This window comes from Passer domesticus, chromosome 8, assembly GCF_036417665.1.
Source record: "Passer domesticus isolate bPasDom1 chromosome 8, bPasDom1.hap1, whole genome shotgun sequence".
Lineage (NCBI taxonomy): Eukaryota > Metazoa > Chordata > Aves > Passeriformes > Passeridae > Passer > Passer domesticus.
In genome coordinates, this window is record NC_087481.1 from 3,265,866 (window position 1) to 3,289,360 (window position 23,495).

Genomic DNA, 23,495 nt, shown 5'->3' on the forward strand with positions numbered 1-23,495 from the left:
GCTGTTCTATTCTGCAATACTGCATGATTTACACTTTGTACATCTTGAGACAGCATGTCCAATACCTGGGAGGTGGCGTTCAGTTCATCTTTAGCCCAGCAGCCTAATTGCTTGGCCAAATTCATGGCCTTATTAGCTGCCCCTCCAGGTAAAAGTGTGGCTACTACTACCTGTTTCAGCTCGCTCACACAAGGTCTTAAGTTGCTAAGTAACATATGCCAAAATAATTTGCTCCGGGGCTTCATATAAGCCTAACGATCCTCCCAAATCAAGCCCTGTAAACTCCCTTAGTGCTCGCTGCCACAAGTTCTCCAAGTTCCAAGAGAATCGGCAGCTTGGGCACCAGTTTTGCCGAACGGTCGATTGCTCCAACCAAAACACCTTATTACAGCCTCTACAGTCTAGCGCGATCCATGCAGCGCATTTATTGTCCCCACAGTCCAAGCATGGCTGTGATTGAGGAGCTTTTACTTCTACCGTAAGGTCCTGACACCACTCGATCCAATCGTCAGGAAGATGAACGCAGGCACGTCGCGCGTCGTTAGAGTAGGGCTGGAGGCGTTGCAAATAGGGTCGCAATATCAGCGTCAGTTTGTTGTGCACCCTCTCTTTGTCCTCCGGTGACAAGGCCACGACAGTCCTCAACATCTGGTACAGCTCGAGTCCACTTCGCGGGGATCCACAAGGGTCCTGTTGGAGAGGAAACACAAAGATATCCCCTCCCCCAGTATAGTACCCTGGCAGCTACTCCTGCTACATAAAGGGAGTCAGTCACAATATTCAAAGGACCTTTTAAATTCATCATTGCCTATACTACAGCTAAAAGTTCCAATGTCTGTAGACTGTCCCTGGCATCTGCATCTAACAAATGTTGTCGCTACTGTCCTTGCTGTTTCCATGTCACGGCTGCTCTCCTGGACTTTTTACCAGCGTCCGTAAAGGCCGTGATAGCCCCCCTTAATGGTGACAGACTCCGAATGGGCTTTGTTATCCAGTCCCATTCTGTCATCCACTGGAGGGGACTAGGATGCAGTTTCCCAGTCTCCACGACAGCTCCAGCTCCTAAAAGGGCTTCCTGGAGCTCCCCAGAGTTCACCAAATACCAGTCAAGCGTGTCCTTTTTAATGGGCAATCGTATTGTGGAAGGCTCTGCTCCTGTAACTTGGATTGCTCTAAGACGCCCTTTCTTTATGAGGGATGCAATCATTTCAATTTTCAGTCTCAAAGTTCTCTGTTGCTGTAGCGGTGGAGAGAGCCACTCCAATACCCTGAGCTCCCCCGTTTTCTTTTCAAGCTGAGACAGGGCACCTGTTAAAACACAAACAAATCCCACATCCCTGCAGGACTGAAGAATCTTCTCAAAATCCTGGAGGTGAAGAATGGGTCCTGGTTTCATTTTGTAATGTTACATAAAGAAATGTTAAGATAAAAGTAATTAGGAATCAATTTAGATAATATACACAATCAACAATACATACAAAATCAGAAAATTACTAAACACTATAACACTGAACTCTTATCCCAGAGTCTGCGACAGCTGATAAACCTTAAAATGACAGAGAATTGGAGAAATCATGTCCGGATTCATGTTTCTCCAAATCACCTCTGAAAATGGGTCAGCCGTCATAGATGGTCAAATTGCCAAGTCAAAAGGACTTGAATACTTTTTGATGCAGAAAACATCTGGGTTGATTGTCAGTCACTCCATCCAAATAGAGTTAGAACTTGGCCAGAGCTCAAACTCTAATTAGTGAGTGTCACTTAAAATACTTTTTAAACAGGACTTTTAAAAACAACTGTTATTTATAAAAGTCTTAGGGTTACAAACTAGTTAAACTAGCAAATAATTGAATCCTTCTGAAGTTTCTGTCAAGACAAAGATTTTCCAAACACAGCAAACTTCTTGAATTCTCTGCTGGAGTATTTCTGTAATAATAATTAAAAGAACTACAAAACTGGCAATTTGGATAAAAACCCTCAGAAACATCTAAATAGTTAGGAAATAAAAAGACAGGATTCTGAAGAGACACGTGTCTTGCCGGTGATCACACAAAAAAAATAGAAAAACACATGAAAGGAAAACACATGAAAGTCTGCTGCAAATGTTACAATATACCAACAACAATTCTCATCACAAAAATCTGAAAACTCCCTAACAAGAAGTGCTTGAAGGGGTTAAGACAACCTTCCCAGAGTATTCATCTAGTATTAACAACAATCACTATCTATCAGCATTACTTACAAAAACTAAAAATAACAAAGATTATAAACTCAACATCAACAATTCTTAAAACCTTGAATCTTGGATAAATATTTTAAAACAAAACTGAGAAAGATGACAGATAATTTTAAACACAAATAATTTCACTTAAAATAAGGACAGTACAAAAACAATTAGCACATTTATATCCATTTATCTAATGCCATCTTTTAATGAATAGAAGAGAGCAAAGACCATAAAAACCATAGTATACAGAAACATTACAGTTTAAATCTTCTCACATGTAGTCCAAACAGAAACTAGGAAGTGTACTTAGACTCTGTCCCCCTAAAAGGTTGTTCCTGCCTCAGGTAAGGGAAAGGTAATAAAGTCATCAAACTTAAAGCCATCAAACCCAAATACTCAATCACTTTTAGAAAAGCAAACACATTTACAAAAAAACTGGTAAACTAATTGTAAAGTCTGTGGAACAGCTGGGTGAAATGCCTTGTATAACATCTGCTGTATGATACCGTGTGAAGTTTCAGAAGTTTTCTATCCTGATCTTGAAGAAAATTCCTGACCTGTTTTTTCTCCGACACTTGTTTGAATTGTTGCGATGGGCTGGTTGCCGGGCAGCTGTGACAGGGCGGTGCTTTGAGGAATGTCTGCCCGCGCCCGTCTCCTGCCTGCTCCGGCAGCCTCAGTCTGCGCTATCCCGGGGGTGCGGAAAGGAACGCTCTCGCCCGAACCCGCGTAGCCCCGATCTCCTTTGGGCTCCGCTCTGCCTGGATCTCCGCTCGGGCTGGTTCCCCCTGGCTCTGCGCCAACACCCGCAGCCAGCGGGAGCACGTCCCACACCGCTGGTGCTTTTGTGCGCTTGCAAAAAGTGAAAAAGCCCTCCTAGTTCCAGCTTTCGGGTTTTGCGTTACTGGTGCGCGTCCGCCGCCACTACCATTGGCACTGCGCTTGTCGCTGCCGCGTATTCGGCTGCTGCGTCTCGCTTTGGCCGGCTTGGCCCTGGCAATCTGTGCGCTTTCCCTACGGACAGCTGCCGTGCGAGTTTTTGTCACCGTGCGTGTCACTGGACCCGCAGTGCGCATAACCACCGCCGGCACCGAGCACGCTGCCGCCGCAGCGTTTGGTCTGCTGCGCCGCCGCACTGCTCGGACCGCCGCTACCATACGCGTTTTCGCTGCCGCGTCTGCCCCGGGCTCTCCCATGGCGCGCGTAACCGCCCTCATGGTCCCGAACTTACGCCACTCTGTTAACTCATGTACTGTATAAGGATTCCGAGAAATTCCCTGTGCACACCCGCAAGCTAACAACTGTGGGAGCTCTTTCTGCAAGTCTATGTCCTTAATCTGCTGCTTTTTTAAAAAGCAAATAAATAAATCATATGCTGCTTGCCTTTCCATTTCTAATCAGCGCTGTTGCAAGGCTCCAGACTTCGGCAGCACGTAGCTGAGACTGTCTATACAGCTCTCAGGGCCGCGACCCCACAGTGGTCGTTTGCCGTCCCCCCCCTTGCTTCAGAGGGACCCACTCCTACTTCCCCATCCGTGGCAGCCGTGTCCGTCCGTAGTCGTCGACGTCGGGGTCAGCCATTTGATGGAGAAGGAAGACTCGCTCACCAGATGATGATCGACAAGTCTCGTCTTTATTCCCGAATCACCGATTATTATACACCTTTTAATTAGCTCATGCATAGTGCAAAATCCCAGCTCACCATTGGCTAACTAGCTATCAGCTAACTACGTGCTGTTTTTAGTATAACTATTCCACTTTCCCAGGCTATTTGCTCCACCACCTGTGTCTGTGCATTACTTCATCCGTGGGCCAAGGACACAGCTTAATTGGAATAGCAACTCCCTCATTTTCTGTCTTGGTCAAATTAATCTCACTGTGAGCTTTAGCTCGGAGCTAGCTTGTTACAAAGCTCTCAACATTACCTGTTCTGGGGAAATGCAATCACTGCAAATTTTCTGCTAGGAACTGCTTGTGAACAAAGATGGAGCCTGAATGAGGGATCTGCCCTTGTGGAGGTGCCTTACACTGACACAAAGCTCTCTGTGCCTCTCCAGAGGGTTGTCACCCTACAGAAAGTTGTCACTTCAGGAATCTCCTGGCAGGGCAGGGAGGGGGATTTGACATCACAGCTGCGTGCCTGGGAAAAACGTCGAGGCAAATTCTTCTTTTCTGGCCAGGAAAGCCAGGGTGTGTGCCTGCTGTGTTCCACGAGGAGGAAATCAGTTGCTGAGGGATTTCTGCTGGCAGATTTGTGCTTTATGAAATTCATGCCAGGGGCAGAGGACTGGGGAGCTGCCAACGATAGCACTGTCTTCCTCCCCTCTGCTGCTTTAATTGTTTGCAATGATTTAATAAATTGCACTGTTCTTCCCTGCAGCAAACAGAGGCATGTGGCATTTTATTATCTTTATTAGGGCCCCTGTTTGGAATTTCTTTGCTGTATTTCCTTCTTTGCAGAATTGGTCCAAAACTTGGAGGAGTTGGTGTGAGAACTGGACTTTGTGCTGTCAGCATTCTGAGTGTTGAGCCAGTGCTAAATTCGTGCAACTATATGGGAATGAAATAAATGACATGATTTAAACAAGGAAATGCTCCTGGCTTTGGCATTTCATCTGCACAAATGCACACTAGGAGAGGAAGAGCAAATCAGGTACAAGCTCCCCCTACTTACAGAAGAATGAATGGAAGTAACTTCCTGTTTAGGCTGGAAATTAGGAGATCATTTGTACCCATCAGAAGGGTGTCGAACTGGAGCAGCTGCCTAGTGGCAACAGACAAGTGGAGAAGTGAAACCCCAAATTAAAGGCTTTGAGTGTCAAGGTTTTTGGATGTTGGGGTCTTCAGAAGTAGATCTTGAGTCCCACAGGCAATGCAGGCGGCTTCCCAGGGGAGCATCTCTGTCCCGTGCCAGGGACCTGCTGCCCTGGTCCCACAGAGTGATTTGGGTGGTACCTGATGGCCCAGCAGAGTTTTGGGAAATACCTCAATGTTTGCTGGATTTGAATGGCATTTGGGTCAAACTGAGTTTCTCCTCTGAGGGATGGAGTCTTGAGCTCTCAGAGGTTTTGCTTGAACACTTCTTTAATCTGTCCCCCACCCCAAAACCCCCAGCAGATCCCTGCTCCTCCCTCTCTGTGTCTCCCACAGCTGTGATCCTCAGAGCTTTTCCCTTACACAAAAAACCCCTGGAAATTTGCTGGGTTTTATTCCCTCTTGGCGACAAATTGTCTCCTATTGTGCAGCTCAGGGGGAAGGAACCTCTTCCTCCCTTCAGTTTTCTGCAACAAAGTGTTTTGTTCCTCTTTGTGAAGAACTAGGAAGAAACACTTCTTTTTAAGCTGAGGGAGACCAATTCAATTCCCTTATCATTTTGAGCAAAATAACCAAGTTATTTATGTTGAAAGTCACTCCAAAATTTTGAAGAGACCTTTTTAGAAAATATTTCTCTTGGTGACTGATTATGAGTGGGTATGGGAAGAAACTCTTTGCCTTCAACCACTCAAAGCAGTAATTTCTTCCCAAAGAGTAGATGTAATTTCATTTGCTGGGTGAAAAAAAATAAGTAGTAGTGGAGCAAATGGGCTTCAAGCTGATCTCCATTTGCTGTCAATGACTGAATTAAATGCACAGGGTTCCTATCAGCTCTGCCAGACAAAACATTGCTTTTGGGTTATTGGAGGTTTTGTTGGAAGTCTTTGTAGCATGAATAGTTCATGGACTTATCTCTGCTGGCTTCAGTCATTCCTGCTGTCTGTCATATCTTGCTATTATAAGGCAGCTCTTTTCATTATGTTGTCTTTTAATTCCGATATCTGAGCCTTTTTCTACTTCTAGTCCCAGTTTTCAGGAGGACAAACATTTTCTTATCTGTGAGTGTATTCAGTGGTGGCCACACAAGTGAAGGCAAGGAGCTGGCAGGTGATAATTTATGGAACTCTATAATGGGCAAAACTCAGCATTCAATTTCCATCTCCCTAGAAATCTCTATTTCTTTTCTTGTCTCTTGTGCTCTTTGTAGCTGCTCTGAGTTTAGTGCTTGGAAATGCAATTCTATGGATCCTAACTCTTTTGAGAGAGAATAATCTTGTACACAAAGCCAAATAAATTGAACTTTTCAATATTAGAGCAGTTTGACATCCAGGCTTGGGGATCTGGCAGTGGTTAGTGCCTGGCCAGCCTCATAACACAGAGTTCATCTGATTTAGATGAAATTTCATTCACAGGAGACACAGTAAAATTGCCTCTTATTTGCTCAGCACTAAAAATCCATCTGAAGCTGATTGCCAAGACTTGCTGCTGAGTGATGGGATTAACCCCTGCAGTGGCACCATGAAATGAGAGACTGGGAGAGGAATATTAAACAATGACATTTCCAACCATGTGCAGGCCCTGGTGTTCTGCTCTTGGCTTGGTGCTGTCAAAGGAGCTGCTTTTGATGGTTTTAGAGGCACTAACCTGGGCAGTGAAATGCACCTCAGGCACCAACTGCATCTCTGGTGTCTGCAAGTGCCTTTATCTCCCTTCATGCTCCTCAGAACCAAAATCCTGCAAGGACCAAGTGAATCTGAGACTTTGGAAAGGCCCAATCGTGACAGATCTTGGTGAGATTTGAGTCAGGAGATGGAAGCAGCAGCAGCAGGTGCTGTAATCTTCATCCTTGCGCTCTCCTGCATGCTGGTGCAGTGTGAAGGCAGCAGGGATTCCATAAAGCACCTTCTGTAGCTCCTGAGGGAAAACCAGTGGCAAGTTCTTTAATTTCTTAGAGTTTCAGGCATGTGTTGTGTGGCTGTGCTGCCCCCCAGGGCCAGGCTCTGCCACTCTCTGCTCCAGCTGGTGCTTCCAAACTGCCCTCTGTGATTTTTATTTGCAAACCACCTCTCTGACCAGCTTCCACTTTGCTTTAAAATTTCAGCACCACGTTTGTGGCTGAACAGGTCCCAGAGCTGGGGAGGAGGATTTGAGATGCAATTTGCATGACAGAGTTGTTACAACGGGGAAAATGTCACATCCCTCCTGTGCCTGGAGCTGCTAATCTTGTTCTGAACACTGAAAACCTCTTCAGCTGCTCTCATTATACCTCAATTTGATTACTGCTTTGATTTCACACCTCTTTCATGCAGGCTTTTCCTCTCTCCTTAGCTGGAATTGTCAGGCCTAAGGAGAGAAATTTTGTTGAGCCTTGGGACAGTTCCCATCTATCCCTGCTCCTAAAGCTGCTTTGAATTATCTTGGGAACCTGAGCATGAGATAAACTGTCAGGACTTTAGTGAGAGGAAAAGTAAGGCACAGAGGCCAAAGTGTAAATGCAGAGTCTGGGGACTCTGTTGTGGGGATCTGGGCCCTGCAAACATATGTTTTTCCTTGTGAATGGCTGATTCCTTCTGTATCTCCTCGTGAAATTCTGAGCACCAGGGCTGGTGCTGGAACTGCAGCCACACAAACTCCCCACGGAGCTTTGTGGGACCCAGTGGGAATCATTGATTTGCTGCTTTTGATGAAAAGTTGTGACATGAACCTCAGTGTCAGGGAAGTGACAGGTTAATGCTGCTGCTGCCAGACAGTGCCCACACACCATGTTACGAGACAGCTCTGGAGAAGATGAAGAAAAACCAGGATTAAATCCCATGTGCTACTGAGTTCTATCAGAAACTGCTTAGAGTGAAGTCTGTGAAGTGACTGGGGAGAGCTGGGTGAAAGGGACAGGTCTGAGAAATGTGTGGTACATCAGGGATGTCCTAATACTGATCTTTGCACAGAGATGAAAAAGTATCAGTTTGCATGGCCTGAATGTCTGGTTCTGGAAATTCTGCATTGCACAAGATGTGCTGAGCTCATCTGGCTCTGAAATATCATCTCTGCACCTTAGCCAGGAACAGCATCAGAGTTCTGAACAGATTCATCAAAATCAGTCATAAGCCAGAAGCAAAACCTTGACAATACACATGTGTGGCAGATGAGGAGACTAAAAGCTCCCATTATTATTCTTCCAGAATGAATTCAGCAATAAAAATTTCTCTCTCTTGGCATTAAAATACTTTAGTTTCAGCTCTGCCCCAGACTATCAGTGTCAAGTATTTCTCTGGGTGCTTGGGGGTAGGTTCTCCCCCTGGAGCTCTCTGCAGGTTGGTGCTAATGCCAGATGTTGCCTCAGGTTCAGATGTTTTGCTGCCTAAGCAGAGTGTGCAGAACAGGGATTACAAGCACTGACATTTGCTGTGGTAGAAAGTGCAAGGGACACATTTGTGCCAATTAATGCCACACCTTTAACTAGGAGGATCAATTCTTGTGCTCACCAGGGTCTGGGGAAAGAGAGGGTTTCCAAAGGAAATCTTGGTCCATGTAGGGCTGAGGCTCCCTCCAGGCTGGCTACAGCCCCTCAGGGTGCCCAGGAGCAGGGCTTGCCCACAGCCCAGTGCACCTTCCTTAGCCCTGGGGCTGCCCAGGGAAGAGCCATGGCTGAGGCTCTGCAGGAGCACACAGGCTCAGCCCTGCTCCAACATGGGATCCATGGGCCAGGGCACGCTGGGCTTTGCCCCTACAGCTCCCAAGTGTCTCCAGAGAAACTGCAAGTAGAGGCTCACCTCTGTCAGGGGAACCCCTCTGTGCACAGGGACCCCCATTCCTGGGGAGGCTGTGCCAGGGACCTCCAGCCCTAGGAACCTGGAGCAAGTGGAAACTACAACTTGGCAAAATGCTGCCTGTGCCTGAAGCAAATGCAAGGAGAACTGGGGTGTGAAAAATAAAATTTGTTTATTACAGAAGAACAGCAGGAAAAATACAGAACATATTTACATTGTAAGAATATTTGTAACAACAACAATCGATGGAACATATATACATAAAAACCTATCTAACAAAAAATATATGAAACGTATTTACAGAAGACAAACAACATAAAACCTATATCCTAAAGACAACATCAAAGTGTAAAACGTATGTAGAAAAAGGTGGCATCTCCCTCCATGATGTCCATCGCACCTGGAAGAAAAGCAAATGCCACGGTCACTCCAGTCAGGCACAGAGGGCTCCTGCATGTGCCCCCAGGCTGGCACATGCTGGCCCAGCAGCAGGACTCTGCTACCAGAACTGAGCCTGGCTGGGTCTGGCATGGAGCTTGTGTGGAGCAAAGCAGGCACAGGACAGGCTGTGGATGGCCACCAGAATCCAGTGCCCTGGGTACAATGTCCCTGAGCAGGGAGCACCCAGCCCAGCCCCAGCCTGGCAGCAGGAGACCCACTCTGCCTGTCCTGCTGCTGGCATTGGTCTTCATGCCAAGATCATGGCCTCTTCCTCACCTTTTTAATCAATGTCCATGTCCTCAATGGACTCTTCCATATCCAATTCCATCACCTCTTCCACAACCACCTCCACCTCCATCTCCTCTTCTCCAGTGTCTGCTCCCTCCGTCTCCATGTCCTCCACTCTATCAATCTCTATATCCACCTCCATCTCCTCTTCTCCATCTGGGACAGCCTGCAGAGGTAGCAAAACCTCAGAGTGGGCTACCTGTCCCACTCCATGCCCACAGAGCTCCAGCCCACCCGGGCAGGTGAGGAGTGTCCACCTCCATGGAATGGCACCAGACCTTCCCCAGAACAAAGGGGAGCATCCTGCAGGGCTGGATGATGAAATCCAGGCACTAAGGATCTTTCAGGACTGAGGAAAGCTGACAAGCAGAGTGGGCAGGAGCAAGGTGCAGAGCGTGTCAACACAGCAGCCAAGGGTTGTGTTGTGCCCTTTGCTGGGCGCTGGACGTTCCAGCTGGAGCGTGGGCTGTGACATCACAGTTCCCAGGCTCCATCTCAAGTGGACAGTGGGGACCATGGAATGATGGAGTCCCTGAACGGTTTGGCTTGCAAGGGGCCTGAAGAACAACATCTTGTTCCCAGCTGAGCAGTCTTCCCCCAGAGCAGGCTGCTCAGAGCCCTGTTCCCAAGGATGGGGCATGCACAGCCTCTGTGCACAGCCTGGGCCAGTGCCCCACCATCCCCAGTGGAAAAGAGCAGCTTCCTTAGATGCAGCTTCATTCAACCTGCTGCAGTTGAAAGCCAATCCCCCCTTGTCCTGTCAGCACAGGCCCTGCTGAACACTCTGTCCCCTTCTTTCCTGCGGGACCCTTCCAGTCCTGCACAGCCACAGGGAGGCCGCCCAGTGTCTCCTCTCTCCAGGCTGAGCATCCCCAGCCCCACTTGCCCAGCAGTCAGTCACATCAGGGCCAGTCAAGGCTGCAGGGTAGCAAAGAGCATCAGGAACTGAGAGATGCAAGCTTTAGACCCAGGTTTGCCTCTAAATGTACAAAATTAATAACAGTGGAGAGGAAGATGGTGGGACACTGGTTCTGTTCTAACTGGTGATTTATTTTTCTTCTTTTCTGTCATGCTGCCCCAGGTTTTTCTGTTTGAAAGGAAGCTTGGCACAATGTCCATTGTCTTCTCCATTTGTGAAACACCAAGCGGAGTCTGGGCAGGCTGATATGCAGAGCAAAACCTGAAAATATTCTAGTGATCCTGAGCCTGGGGGATGCAGCTAAACCCAGCCAAAAGCAATTTCTGGAAAGCTGATCCTGGTTTACATTGTCTTGAGTTTGGCTTTGCCAACTTCACCAGTCATTTATGAAAAACCAAAAAAAAACTCAAACCAAATCAGACAAAAACCCAATCAATCAATCAAACAAACAAACAAACAAATCCATGAAGCAAACCAATCAAACAAATAGATAAAAAACGCCAAATCAAACCAAAGGAAATGAAGAGTTAGTATTAGTTGTGAGGATAGCACAGCAGGCAAATGGCTGCTTCCCACAGGATCACCATCAAAAGCCACATAGAACAGCTGCTCCAAAATATACCCAAGAGGAGAAAAAGAAAAAGTGATGCATGGCAACTTTGGGGGCAGCTCCACATTCAGGTGAAGGATGAGCACGCAGTGGTACAGATCCAGCATTGCCCATCCTCCAGGCTGCTGTTTGCTCCTGATGAAAGACCCTTGCAGGACTGTGGCCCCTCTCAGTGCAGCGTCAGTCACTCCCAGAGCTCTCAGCTGAGCCACTGGCATTTGCAGAGTGACATCCAGGCACAATCCTGCTGCCTTCTGAGCACCTGTGGAAGATCCTGAGCATCTTCATGCCTAGCAGCACAAAACAGCTCAGGCTTTCTCTGAACTGCTTTTCAGTGCAGGTTTCCATATCCCTGTGAGATCTGTTCATCCCTCAAAACATCTGACTTGGTGTACAACAATGCATTTGGGTTTTTTCCTTCCTCCTGTGTGCCAGTGAGAAACCATCCATGGGAATGGAGGATGTTGTGTGCAGGGCAATGTATTCCTGGCTTGCCATTTTGTTTCACTGTCACTCAGCTGAACATGGTCCTTACCTAACAAGGACTTCAAAGAAATGGGTAGGAATTTTGGCTCCGAGAGGAGCAGAAAGCACATTTTTCTACACCACATTCCAGCAGATTCCCTTTCCCTGGCAGAAAAGTGATTGCCACTCATCTTCCTGGGAAGAATGTGAAGACACATTCAGAGATCCCAGGTTCAGCTGGCCTTTGGCTTTGTCTGCCTCATTTCACACATCCACTTTCAAGGGCCATTAGAAGAGCCACGTCTGCCTTGCTACCCAGAAGTTCTTCCCAGGAAAACAACCAAAAATTTGCTGTCCTGTGCTGTGGTAGAAATCTCATCACAATTGTGACTCTGTGAGCAATGACAGCCAGTGATTTTGGGGCTGTAACAGCCGAGAGTGTGGCAGAGCAGGTTTGATATTCTTTTTAGAGTCCTGAAAGCATTGTTCCTAAAACAATCTTTCTCTCCTGTCTTCTGTCATCAACTGTGGAACAGAGAAAATGGAAAGGAGTAGAGGTTTGCTTAAATTTACTTTATTTTTAAGTCTTCAAATAGTGTCAGCTCGATGCATGATACTTTAGAAATTGGATTAGTAGCACCTATTTCATCCCATCAGAGAGGTGGGATTGAAGACTTCCAACAACAGAAACACTGGATGTGCAAGAGCTCAGTTTTCCACCCCTCACACAAGTAACTTGCTGTACTATTTGAAGCAGCCTCAGCCAGATCGATTAAAATACTGCTACAAACAACAACAGAATGAAAATGTTCCAACAAATGGGGAAAAAGAAGAAAAGTGGGCAGCAGCCCTTTCTTCAGAGCTTGTGTTGATTTTGCAAAGTTAGATGCAAACAAGGTTTGCCATATTTCTTTCCTAGAAAAATGCAGCTATTGAATAGAAATCTATCTCTGAGGCTGCTAAGTTGGGTATGATTTTAGAGCTGGGAGGAGCAAAACAGGTTCCAGAGAAGCTGTGGCTGTGTCACCCTTGGAAGTGTTCAAGGCCAGGTTGGATGGGGCTTGGAGCAACCTGATCGAGGGGAAGGTGTGCTGAGTCTGGTGAGTCCATGAAAAGAAACTTTTGGCTTTTCTGACATGCTGCCTTTGCAAGGGGAGGTCACAACTACCCCACATAGTTTGAAATGCCCTGAGCAGAACCCAGCTGTGTTTTCTCACAGGTGATGAGGGATTTTCACTTGTATTTTATGGGGGATTTTGACAGAGCAGAGCAAGAGCAGCTGAATGTGTTTGACAGGCAAAGAGGGCCAGTGTGGCAGCAGCTTAATTCAATGGAGCTTTTCCTTCTGTGATCCTGTACAACCTGAGGCACTCTGGGGCTCTTGAACCTGGCAGCTGGGCAAGTCAGTCATTGGAACAAGTGATGAATTAACCTGCTCCACTCTCTTGAGCATGGGTGTGATGAGCCTTAAGTAAAGCCAGGAGCACTTGCCAGGATGGGAGCTTGTTCTTTGCCAGGGAGGAGGGAGAAAATCTTGCTTGGAGTAAATAAAGCAACTCTGCTTCCCCAGGAAGATGAAAAGAAGGAATTAAACATGTGAATGCTGCATGGAATCATTTGCACAAGGCTATATCTCGGCTGCTATGCAGGAATGTTCCAATTCAACCATGATTCTCCCGACCTTTATTTTTCTGGGTTTCCACCACACGATACAAGAGACTCTCACTTGAAAAAACCAAAACACCTTGTGGGGAGGCATTATTTCCTTTCTTCAGGCTGTCTCTTTTGTTGCCTCCAGAGCTCTCACTTCATTTCTGCTGTTGTTTGGAGCATGTGCTTACATCCTTGCTGATCCCCTGGGCTTCTTTTGGCTCTGGGTGTCACGGACACTATTAATGGTGGGTTTTTTCCCCTCCATCTTCTTCTGATTCTTCATGTGGTTTACCTTCATTCACCTGTTGGAGTGATGGATTTTTCTCACCTTTTATTACTCAGTGCTTTTTCTTCATTCTCTAATACCAACTTCTCACTTGCCCTGTGGCTGTTAGGTGCCAGTTATGGAAGCATGAATTCTTTCTCTAGTGCTTGTCTGAGCTTTCACAGGCAGCTGAGAGCTCTTTGGGGTTCAACTTGACTCACTTCAGCGCCTTCCTTGGTGCTGCCTGTGTACATGAACACTTGAAGGGAATAAAGTCTCAGTGTGGAGATGACAGCTGTGAAACGATGGCCCTTTTGGAGAAGACAAGAATGCTATTGTCAATCTTTTCAAGGATAAATGGAGCACCTGGTTTTCGGAGAAACCGGCTCAGCTCAGCGCAGAGGTGGCTGTTGCAGGTGCCCAGGTTTGGAGGGAAGGCTGCAGCTCCTGGGGATGTGTTGGTGTGGGGCTATAAGGTTTGTGCTGGGTCCCTGGAGCAGTGGGAACACCCCACAGGGAGATGCACATTAGGAAATGGGTGCAGAAAGGGCCTGAAGTGTGACCAGCTTTGGTGAAGGGTTCCATAGGAAATAATATTTTTACTGAGATTTTGGACAATTTGAGGCTCCTTCTCATGTCCTTTGCCCGATGAACATTCCCCCTTTGCAAGAGCTTGGGGAATGCAGAGCTCACACAATGAAAATCCCTGATCATTATATCTCTTTTCTGTTTTTTGGTGTTGTCATCCCAGCAGGAGTCAGAGGAAGAGAATATGTGTGACCTGCCTGGCTTTAACGTCGTGCCAGGAACAATGCCATGGGGAAGCTGGTCAGAGGAGCATCTGAGAAGTGTGTGGTACATCAGGGATGTCCTACTACTGATCTTTGCACAGAGATGAAAAAGTATCAGTTTGCATGGCCTGAATGTCTGGCTCTGGACATTCTGCATTACACAAGATGTGCTGAGCTCATCTGGCTCTGAAATATCATCTCTGCACCTTAGCCAGGAACAGCATCAGAGTTCTGAACAGATTCATCAAAATCAGTCATAACCCAGAGGCAAACCTTGGCAATACACATGTGTGGCAGGTGAGGAGACCAAATGCTTCCATTCTTGTTCTTGCAGAATGAATTCAGCAATAAAATATCCTCTCTCTTGGCATTAAAATACTTTTGTTTCAGCTCTGCCCCAGACTATCAGTGTCAAGTATTTCACTGGGTGCTTGCGGGTAGGTTCTCCCCTTGGAGCTCTCTGCAGGTTGGTGCTAATTCCAGATGTTCCCTCAGCTTCAGATGTTTTGCTGCCTAAGCAGAGTGTGCAGAACAGGGATTACAAGCACTGACATATGCTGTGCTAGAAAGTGCAAGGGACACATTTGTGCCAATGAAGGTCACACCTTGAGCTAGGAGGATCAATTCTTGTGCTCAGCAGACTCTGGGGAGAGAGGGGGTTTCCAAAGGAAATCTTGGTCCATGTAGGGCTGAGGCTCCCTCCAGGCTGGCTCCAGCCCCTCAGGGTGCCCAGGAGCAGGGCTTGCCCACAGCCCAGTGCTCCCTCCTTAGCCCTGGGGCTGCCCAGGGAAGAGCCATGGCTGAGGCTCTGCAGGAGCACACAGGCTCAGCCCTGCTCCAACATGGGATCCATGGGCCAGGGCACGCTGGGCTTTGCCCCTACAGCTCCCAAGTGTCTCCAGAGAAACTGCAAGGAGAGGCTCACCTCTGTCAGGGGAACCCCTCTGTGCACAGGGACCCCCACTCCTGGGGTGGCTGTGCCAGGGACGTCCAGCCCTGGGAACCTGGAGCAAGTGGAAAGCACAACTTTGCAAAATGCTGCCTGTGCCTGAAGCAAATGCAAGGAGAACTGGGGTGTGAAAAATAAATTTTTTTTATTACAGAAGAACAGCAGGAAAAATACAGAAGATATTTACATTGCAAGAATATTTGTAACAACAACAATCGATAGAACATATATACATAAAAACCTATCTAACAAAACCTACCTAACAAAACTATGTATTTACAGAAGTCAAAAATAGCCCTACAATCTACATTCTAAAGAAAAACAACAAACTGTAGAACATATATACAAAAGGGTGGTGTCTCTGTCTGTGCTGTCCATCGCACCTGGAAGAAAAGCAAATGCCACGGTCACTCCAGTCAGGCACAGAGGGCTCTTGCATGTGCCCCCAGGCTGGCACATGCTGGCCCAGCAGCAGGACTCTGCTACCAGAACTGAGCCTGGCTGGGTCTGGCATGGAGCTTGTGTGGAGCAAAGCAGGCACAGGACAGGCTGTGGATGGCCACCAGAATCCAGTGCCCTGGGTACAATGTCCCTGAGCAGGGAGCACCCAGCCCAGCCCCAGCCTGGCAGCAGGAGACCCACTCTGCCTGTCCTGCTGCTGGCATTGCTCTTCATGCCAAGATCATGGCCTCTTCCTCACCTTCTTAATCAATATCCATGTCCTCAATGGACTCTTCCATATCCACATCCATCTCTTCTTCCTCATCCACATACACGTCCATCTCTTCTTCCTCCTCCACATCCACATCCATCTCTTCCTCTCCAGGGTCTTCTCCATCTATTTCCATCTCCTCCTCCGTATCAATCTTTGCATCTACCTCCATCTCCTCCTCTCTGTCTGGGACAGCCTGCAGAGGTAGCAAAACCTCAGAGTGGGCTCCCTGTCCCACTCCATCCCCACAGAGCTCCAGCCCACCCGGGCAGGTGTGGGGTGTCCACCTCCATGGAATGGCACCATACCATCCTCAGGAGAAATGGGAGCATCCTGCAGGGCTGGATGATGAAATCCAGACACTAAGGATCTTTCAGGATTGAAAGGGTTATCAGGGGGCAGGTGAAAATCAGAGTGGGCAGGAGCAGGGTGAAGAGCATGCGAACACAGCGGCCAAGGATTGTGTTGTGCCCTTTGCTGGGCGCTGGACGTTCCAGCTGGAGCGTGGGCTGTGACATCACAGTTCCCAGGCTCCATCTGAAGTGGACACTGGAGACCATGGAATGATGGAGTCCCTGAATGGTTGGTCTTGCTAGGGAGCCTGAAGAACAACATCTTGTTCCCAGCTGAGAAGTCTTCCCCCAGAGCAGGCTGCTCAGAGCCCTGTTGCCAAGGATGGGGCATGCACAGCCTCTGTGCACAGCCTGGGCCAGTGCCCCACCACCCCCAGTGGAAAAGAGCAGCTTCCTTAGATGCAGCTTCAATCAACCTGCTGCAGTTGAAAGCCATCCCCCCTTGTCCTGTCAGCACAGGCCCTGCTGAACACTCTGTCCCCTTCTTTCCTGCGGGACCCTTCCAGTCCTGCAGAACCACAGTGAGGCCTCCCAGTGTCTCCTCTCTCCAGGCTGAGCATCCCCAGCCCCACTTGCCCAGCAGTCAGTCACATCAGGGCCAGTCAAGGCTGCAGGGTAGCAAAGAGCATCAGGAACTGAGAGATGCAAGCTTTAGACCCACGTTTGCCTCTAAATGTACAAAATTAATAACAGCGGAGAAGAATATGGTGGGACACTAGTTCTGTTCTAACTGGTGATTTCTTTTTCTTCTTTTCTGTCATGCTGTCCCAGCTTTTTCTGTTGGAAAGGAAGCTTGGCACAATGTCCATTGTCTTCTCCATTTGTGAAACACCAAGCGGAGTCTGGGCAGGCTGATATGCAGAGCAAAACCTGAAAATATTCTAGTGATCCTGAGCCTGGGGGATGCAGCTAAACCCAGCCAAAAGCAATTTCTGGAAAGCTGATCCTGGTTTACATTATCTTGAGTTTGGCTTTGCCAACTTCACCAGTCATTTATGAAAAAGCAAACAAAAAACTCAAACCAAATCAGACAAAACCCAGTCAATTCAACAAACAAACCCATGCATCAAACCAATCAAACAAATAGATAAAAAACGCCAAATAAAACTAAAGGAAATGAAGAGTTAGTATTAGTTGTGAGGATAGCACGGCAGGCAAATGGCTGCTTCCCACAGGATCACCATCAAAAGCCACATAGAACAGCTGCTCCAAAATATACCCAAGAGGAGAAAAAGAAAAAGTGATGCATGGCAACTTTGGGGGCAGCTCCACATTCAGGTGAAGGATGAGCATGCAGTGGTACAGATCCAGCATTGCCCATCCTCCAGGCTGCTGTTTGCTCCTGATGAAAGACCCTTGCAGGACTGTGGCCCCTCTCAGTGCAGCGTCAGTCACTCCCAGAGCTCTCAGCTGAGCCACTGGCATTTGCAGAGTGACATCCAGCCGCAATCCTACTGCCTGCTGAGCATCTGTGGAAGACCCTGAGCATCTTCATGCCTAGGACCACAAAAGAGCTCAGGATTTCTCTGAACTGCTTTTCAGGGGGGGTTTCCATATCCCCGTGAGATCTGTTCATCCCTCAACATGTATGACTTGATGTACAATGATGCATTTGTGTTCCTTCCTTCCTCCTGTGTGCCAGTGAGAAACCATCCATGGGAATGGAGGATGTTGTGTGCAGGGCAATGTATTCCTGGCTTGCCATTTTGCTTCACTGTCACTCAGCTGAACATGGTCCTTATCTAAGAAGGAGGTAAAACTTGCAACAAGTGTTAAATTAACCTGCTCCACTCTCCTTAGCATGGCTGTGATGAGTGTTAAGGAAAGCAGCAAGCGCTTGCCAGGATGGGAGCTTGTTCTTTGCCAGGGAGGAGGGAGAAAATCTTGCTTGGAGTAAGTAAAGCAACTCTGCTTCCCCAGGAAGAGAAGCAATTAAACATGTGAGTGCTGCATGGATTGATTTGCACAAGGATTGTCTACTATGCAGGAATGTTCCCAATAAACCATGCTTCTCCTGACCTTCATTTTTCTGGGTTTCCACCACATGATACAAGAGACTCTCAATGAAAAAAAGCAAAACAACTTGTGGGGAGACGTTTTTTCCTTTCTTCAGGCTTCCTCTTTCTTTTGTTCCCTCCAGAGCTCTCACTTCATTTCTGCTGTTGTTTGGAGCACGTGCTTCCCTCTTTCCTGATCCCCTGTGCTTCTTTTGGCTCTGGGTGTCCTGGACACTCTTAATTGTGGATTTTTTCCCCTTCATCTACTTCTGACCTCCAGCCCTGAAAACCTGGAGCAAGTGGAAACTACAACTTTGCAAAATGCTGCCTGTGCCTGAAGCAAATGCAAGGAGAACTGGGGCGTGAAAAATAAAATTTGTTTATTACAGAAGAACAGCAGGAAAAATACAGAAGATATTTACATTGCAAGAATATTTGTAACAACAACAATCGATAGAACATATATACAGAAAAACCTACCTAGCAAAACTATGGGAAACGTATTTACAGAAGTCAAAAATAGCCCTACAATCTACATTCTAAAGAAAAACAACAAACTGTAGAACATATATACAAAAGGGTGGTGTCTCTGTGATGTCCATCGCACCTGGAAGAAAAGCAAATGCCACGGTCACTCCAGTCAGGCACAGAGGGCTCCTGCATGTGCCCCCAGGCTGGCACATGCTGGCCCAGCAGCAGGACTCTGCTACCAGAACTGAGCCTGGCTGGGTCTGGCATGGAGCTTGTGTGGAGCAAAGCAGGCACAGGACAGGCTGTGGATGGCCACCAGAATGCAGTGCCCTGGGTACAATGTCCCTGAGCAGGGAGCACCCAGCCCAGCCCCAGCCTGGCAGCAGGAGACCCACTCTGCCTGTCCTGCTGCTGGCATTGCTCTTCATGCCAAGATCATGGCCTCTTCCTCACCTTCTTAATCAATATCCATGTCCTCAATGGACTCTTCCATATCCACATCCATCTCTTCTTCCTCAGTCACATCCACGTCCATCTCTTCCTCTCCAGGGTCTTCTCCGTCTATTTCCATCCCTTCCTCCATATCAATCTTTGTATCTACCTCCATCTCCTCCTCTCTGTCTGGGACAGCCTGCAGAGGTAGCAAAACCTCAGAGTGGGCTCCCTGTCCCACTCCATCCCCACAGAGCCCCAGCCCACCTGGGCAGGTGGGGGTGTCCACCTCCATGGAATGGAACCATACCTTCCCCAGAACAAAGGGGAGCATCCTGCAGGGCTGGATGATGAAATCCAGGAACTCAGGAGGTGTCAGGAATGATCGGGGTATCGAGGGGATAAGAAGAGTGAAAGGCGAGGGCAGGAGCAAGGTGCAGAGCGTGCGAACACAGCAGCCAAGTCTTGTGTTGTGCCCTTTGCTGGGCGCTGGATGTTCCAGCTGGAGCGTGGGCTGTGACATCACAGTTCCCAGGCTCCATCTGAAGTGGACACTGGAGACCATGGAATGATGGAGTCCCTGCACAGTTGGGCTTGCAAGGGAGCCTGAAGAACAACATCTTGTTCCCAGCTGAGCAGTCTTCCCCCAGAGCATGCTGCTCAGAGCCCTGTTGCCAAGGATGGGGCATGCACAGCCTCTGTGCACAGCCTGGGCCAGTGCCCCACCACCCCCAGTGGAAAAGAGCAACTTCCTTAGATGCAGCTTCAATCAACCTGCTGCAGTTGAAAGCCATCCCCCCTTGTCCTGTCAGCACAGGCCCTGCTGAACACTCTGTCCCCTTCTTTCCTGCGGGACCCTTCCAGTCCTGCACAGCCACAGTGAGGCCGCCCAGTGTCTCCTCTCTCCAGTCTGAGCATCCCCAGCCCCACTTGCCCAGCAGTCAGTCACATCAGGGCCAGTCAAGGCTGCAGGGTAGCAAATAGCATCAGGAACTGAGAGATGCAAGCTTTAGACCCACGTTTGCCTCTAAATGTTCAAAATTAATAACAGCGGAGAGGAATATGGTGGGACACTAGTTCTGTTCTAACTGGTGATTTCTTTTTCTTCTTTTCTGTCATGCTGTCTCAGGTTTTTCTGTTTGAAAGGAAGCTTGGCACAATGTCCATTGTCTTCTCCATTTGTGAAACACCAAGCGGAGTCTGGGCAGGCTGATATGCAGAGCAAAAACTGAAAATATACTAGTGATCCTGAGCCTGGGGGATGCAGCTAAACCCAGCCAAAAGCAATTTCTGGAAAGCTGATCCTGGTTTACATTATCTTGAGTTTGGCTTTGCCAACTTCACCAGTCATTTATGAAAAAGCAAACAAAAAACTCAAACCAAATCAGACAAAAACCCAATCAATCAAACAAACAAACCCATGCAGCAAACCAATCAAACAAATAGATAAAAAACGGCATATAAAACCAAAGGAAATGAAGAGTTAGTATTAGTTGTGAGGATAGCACGGCAGGCAAATGGCTGCTTCCCACAGGATCACCGTCAAAAGCCACATAGAACAGCTGCTCCAAAATATACCCAAGAGGAGAAAAAGAAAAAGTGATGCATGGCAACTTTGGGGGCAGCTCCACATTCAGGTGAAGGATGAGCATGCAGTGGTACAGATCCAGCATTGCCCATCCTCCAGGCTGCTGTTTGCTCCTGATGAAAGACCCTTGCAGGACTGTGGCCCCTCTCAGTGCAGTGTCAGTCACTCCCAGAGCTCTCAGCTGAGCCACTGGCATTTGCAGAGTGACATCCAGGCACAATCCTACTGCCTGCTGAGCATCTGTGGAAGACCCTGAGCATCTTCATGCCTAGGACCACAAAAGAGCTCAGGATTTCTCTGAACTGCTTTTCAGGGGGGGTTTCCATATCCCCGTGAGTTCTGTTCATCCCTCAACATGTATGACTTGATGTACAATGATGCATTTGTGTTCCTTCCTTCCTCCTGTGTGCCAGTGAGAAACCATCCATGGGAATGGAGGATGTTGTGTGCAGGGCAATGTATTCCTGGCTTGCCATTTTGCTTCACTGTCACTCAGCTGAATATGGTCCTTATCTAAGAAGGAGGTAAAACTTGCAACAAGTGATAAATTAACCTGCTCCACTCTCCTTAGCATGGCTGTGATGAGTGTTAAGGAAAGCAGCAAGCGCTTGCCAGGATGGGAGCTTGTTCTTTGCCAGGGAGGAGGGAGAAAATCTTGCTTGGAGTAAATAAAGCAACTCTGCTTCCCCAGGAAGAGAAGCAATTAAACATGTGAGTGCTGCATGGATTGATTTGCACAAGGATTGTCTACTATGCAGGAATGTTCCCAATAAACCATGCTTCTCCTGACCTTCATTTTTCTGGGTTTCCACCACATGATACAAGAGACTCTCAATGAAAAAAGGCAAAACAACTTGTGGGGAGACGTTTTTTCCCTTTCTATAGGCTTCCTCTTTCTTTTGTTCCCTCCAGAGCTCTCACTTCATTTCTGTTGTTTGGAGCACATGCTTCCCTCTTTCCTGATCCCCTGCGCTTCTTTTGGCTCTGGGTGTCCTGGACACTCTTAATTGTGGATTTTTTCCCCTTCATCTACTTCTGACCTCCAGCCCTGAAAACCTGGAGCAAGTGGAAACTACAACTTGGCAAAATGCTGCCTGTGCCTGAAGCAAATGCAAGGAGAACTGGGGTGTGAAAAATAAAATTTGTTTATTACAGAAGAACAGCAGGAAAAATACAGAAGATATTTACATTGCAAGAATATTTGTAACAACAACAATCGATAGAACATATATACATAAAAACCTATCTAACAAAAAATATATGAAACATATTTACAGAAGACAAAAAGCCCTAAAACCTATATCCTAAAGTCAACATCAAAGTGTAAAACGTATGTACAGAAAGGTGGCATCTCTCTCCATGATGTCCATCGCACCTGGAAGAAAAGCAAATGCCACGGTCACTCCAGTCAGGCACAGAGGGCTCTTGCATGTGCCCCCAGGCTGGCACATGCTGGCCCAGCAGCAGGACTCTGCTACCAGAACTGAGCCTGGCTGGGTCTGGCATGGAGCTTGTGTGGAGCAAAGCAGGCACAGGACAGGCTGTGGATGGCCACCAGAATCCAGTGCCCTGGGTACAATGTCCCTGAGCAGGGAGCACCCAGCCCAGCCCCAGCCTGGCAGCAGGAGACCCACTCTGCCTGTCCTGCTGCTGGCATTGCTCTTCATGCCAAGATCAGGGCGTCTTCCTCACCTTTTTAATCAATATCCATGTCCTCAATGGACTCTTCCATATCCACTTCCATCTCCTCTTCCACAACCACCTCCACCTCTATCTCCTCCTCTCCAGTATCTGCTCCCTCCGTCTCCATGCCCTCCTCTCTATCAATCTCTATATCCACCTCCATCTCCTCTTCTCCATCTGGGACAGCCTGCAGAGGCAGCAAAACCTCAGAGTGGGGTCCCTGTCCCACTCCATGCCCACAGAGCTCCAGCCCACCCGGGCAGGTGGGGGTGTTCACCTCCATGGAATGGCACCATACCATCCTCAGGAGAAATGGGAGCATCCTGCAGGGCTGGATGATGAAATCCAGGCACTCAGGATCTTTCAGGACTGAGGAAAGGTGACAAGCAGAGTGGGCAGGAGCAGGGTGAAGAGCGTGCAAACACAACGGCCAAGAATTGTGTTGTGCCCTTTGCTGGGCGCTGGACGTTCCAGCTGGAGCGTGGGCTGTGACATCACAGTTCCCAGGCTCCATCTGAAGTGGACAGTGGAGACCATGGAATGATGGAGTCCCTGAACGGTTGGGCTTGCAAGGGGCCTGAAGAACAACATCTTGTTCCCAGCTGAGCAGTCTTCCCCCAGAGCAGGCTGCTCAGAGCCCTGTTCCCAAGGATGGGGCGTGCACAGCCTCTGTGCACAGCCTGGGCCAGTGCCCCACCACCCCCAGTGGAAAAGAGCAGCTTCCTTAGATGCAGCTTCAATCAACCTGCTGCAGTTGAAAGCCAATCCCCCCTTGTCCTGTCAGCACAGGCCCTGCTGAACACTCTGTCCCCTTCTTTCCTGCGGGACCCTTCCAGTCCTGCAGAACCACAGTGAGGCCGCTCAGTGTCTCCTCCCTCCAGGCTGAGCATCCCCAGCCCCACTTGCCCAGCAGTCAGTCACATCAGGGCCAGTGAAGGCAGCAGGGTAGCAAATAGCATCAGGAACTGAGAGATGCAAGCTTTAGACCCACGTTTGCCTCTAAATGTACAAAATTAATAACAGTGGAGGGGAAGATGGTGGGACACTGGTTCTGTTCTAACTGGTGATAT

The 23,495-nt window shown here is 48.1% G+C and overlaps 1 protein-coding gene, 1 long non-coding RNA gene and 1 pseudogene across 2 annotated transcripts; all 3 read right to left on the bottom strand.

Annotated features, from left to right (window-relative positions):
- Window positions 1-23,495, bottom strand: part of LOC135306092 (zinc finger protein 883-like) — a 117,293-nt pseudogene that overhangs the window by 35,752 nt on the left and 58,046 nt on the right.
- LOC135305763 (uncharacterized) lies at window positions 8,994-9,935 on the bottom strand. Its single transcript, XR_010366747.1, has 3 exons — window positions 9,816-9,935; window positions 9,526-9,703; window positions 8,994-9,208 (listed from the first exon to the last, which is right to left on the bottom strand). It is a non-coding gene; the product is annotated as an uncharacterized LOC135305763 (long non-coding RNA).
- On the bottom strand, window positions 15,438-16,353 carry LOC135305674 (probable inactive protein kinase DDB_G0270444). Its single transcript, XM_064429422.1, has 3 exons — window positions 16,210-16,353; window positions 15,890-16,097; window positions 15,438-15,572 (listed from the first exon to the last, which is right to left on the bottom strand). Exons 1-2 carry the CDS (start codon window positions 16,231-16,233, stop codon window positions 15,894-15,896), a joined length of 228 nt encoding a protein of 75 aa, XP_064285492.1. The 5' UTR covers window positions 16,234-16,353; the 3' UTR covers window positions 15,438-15,572; window positions 15,890-15,893.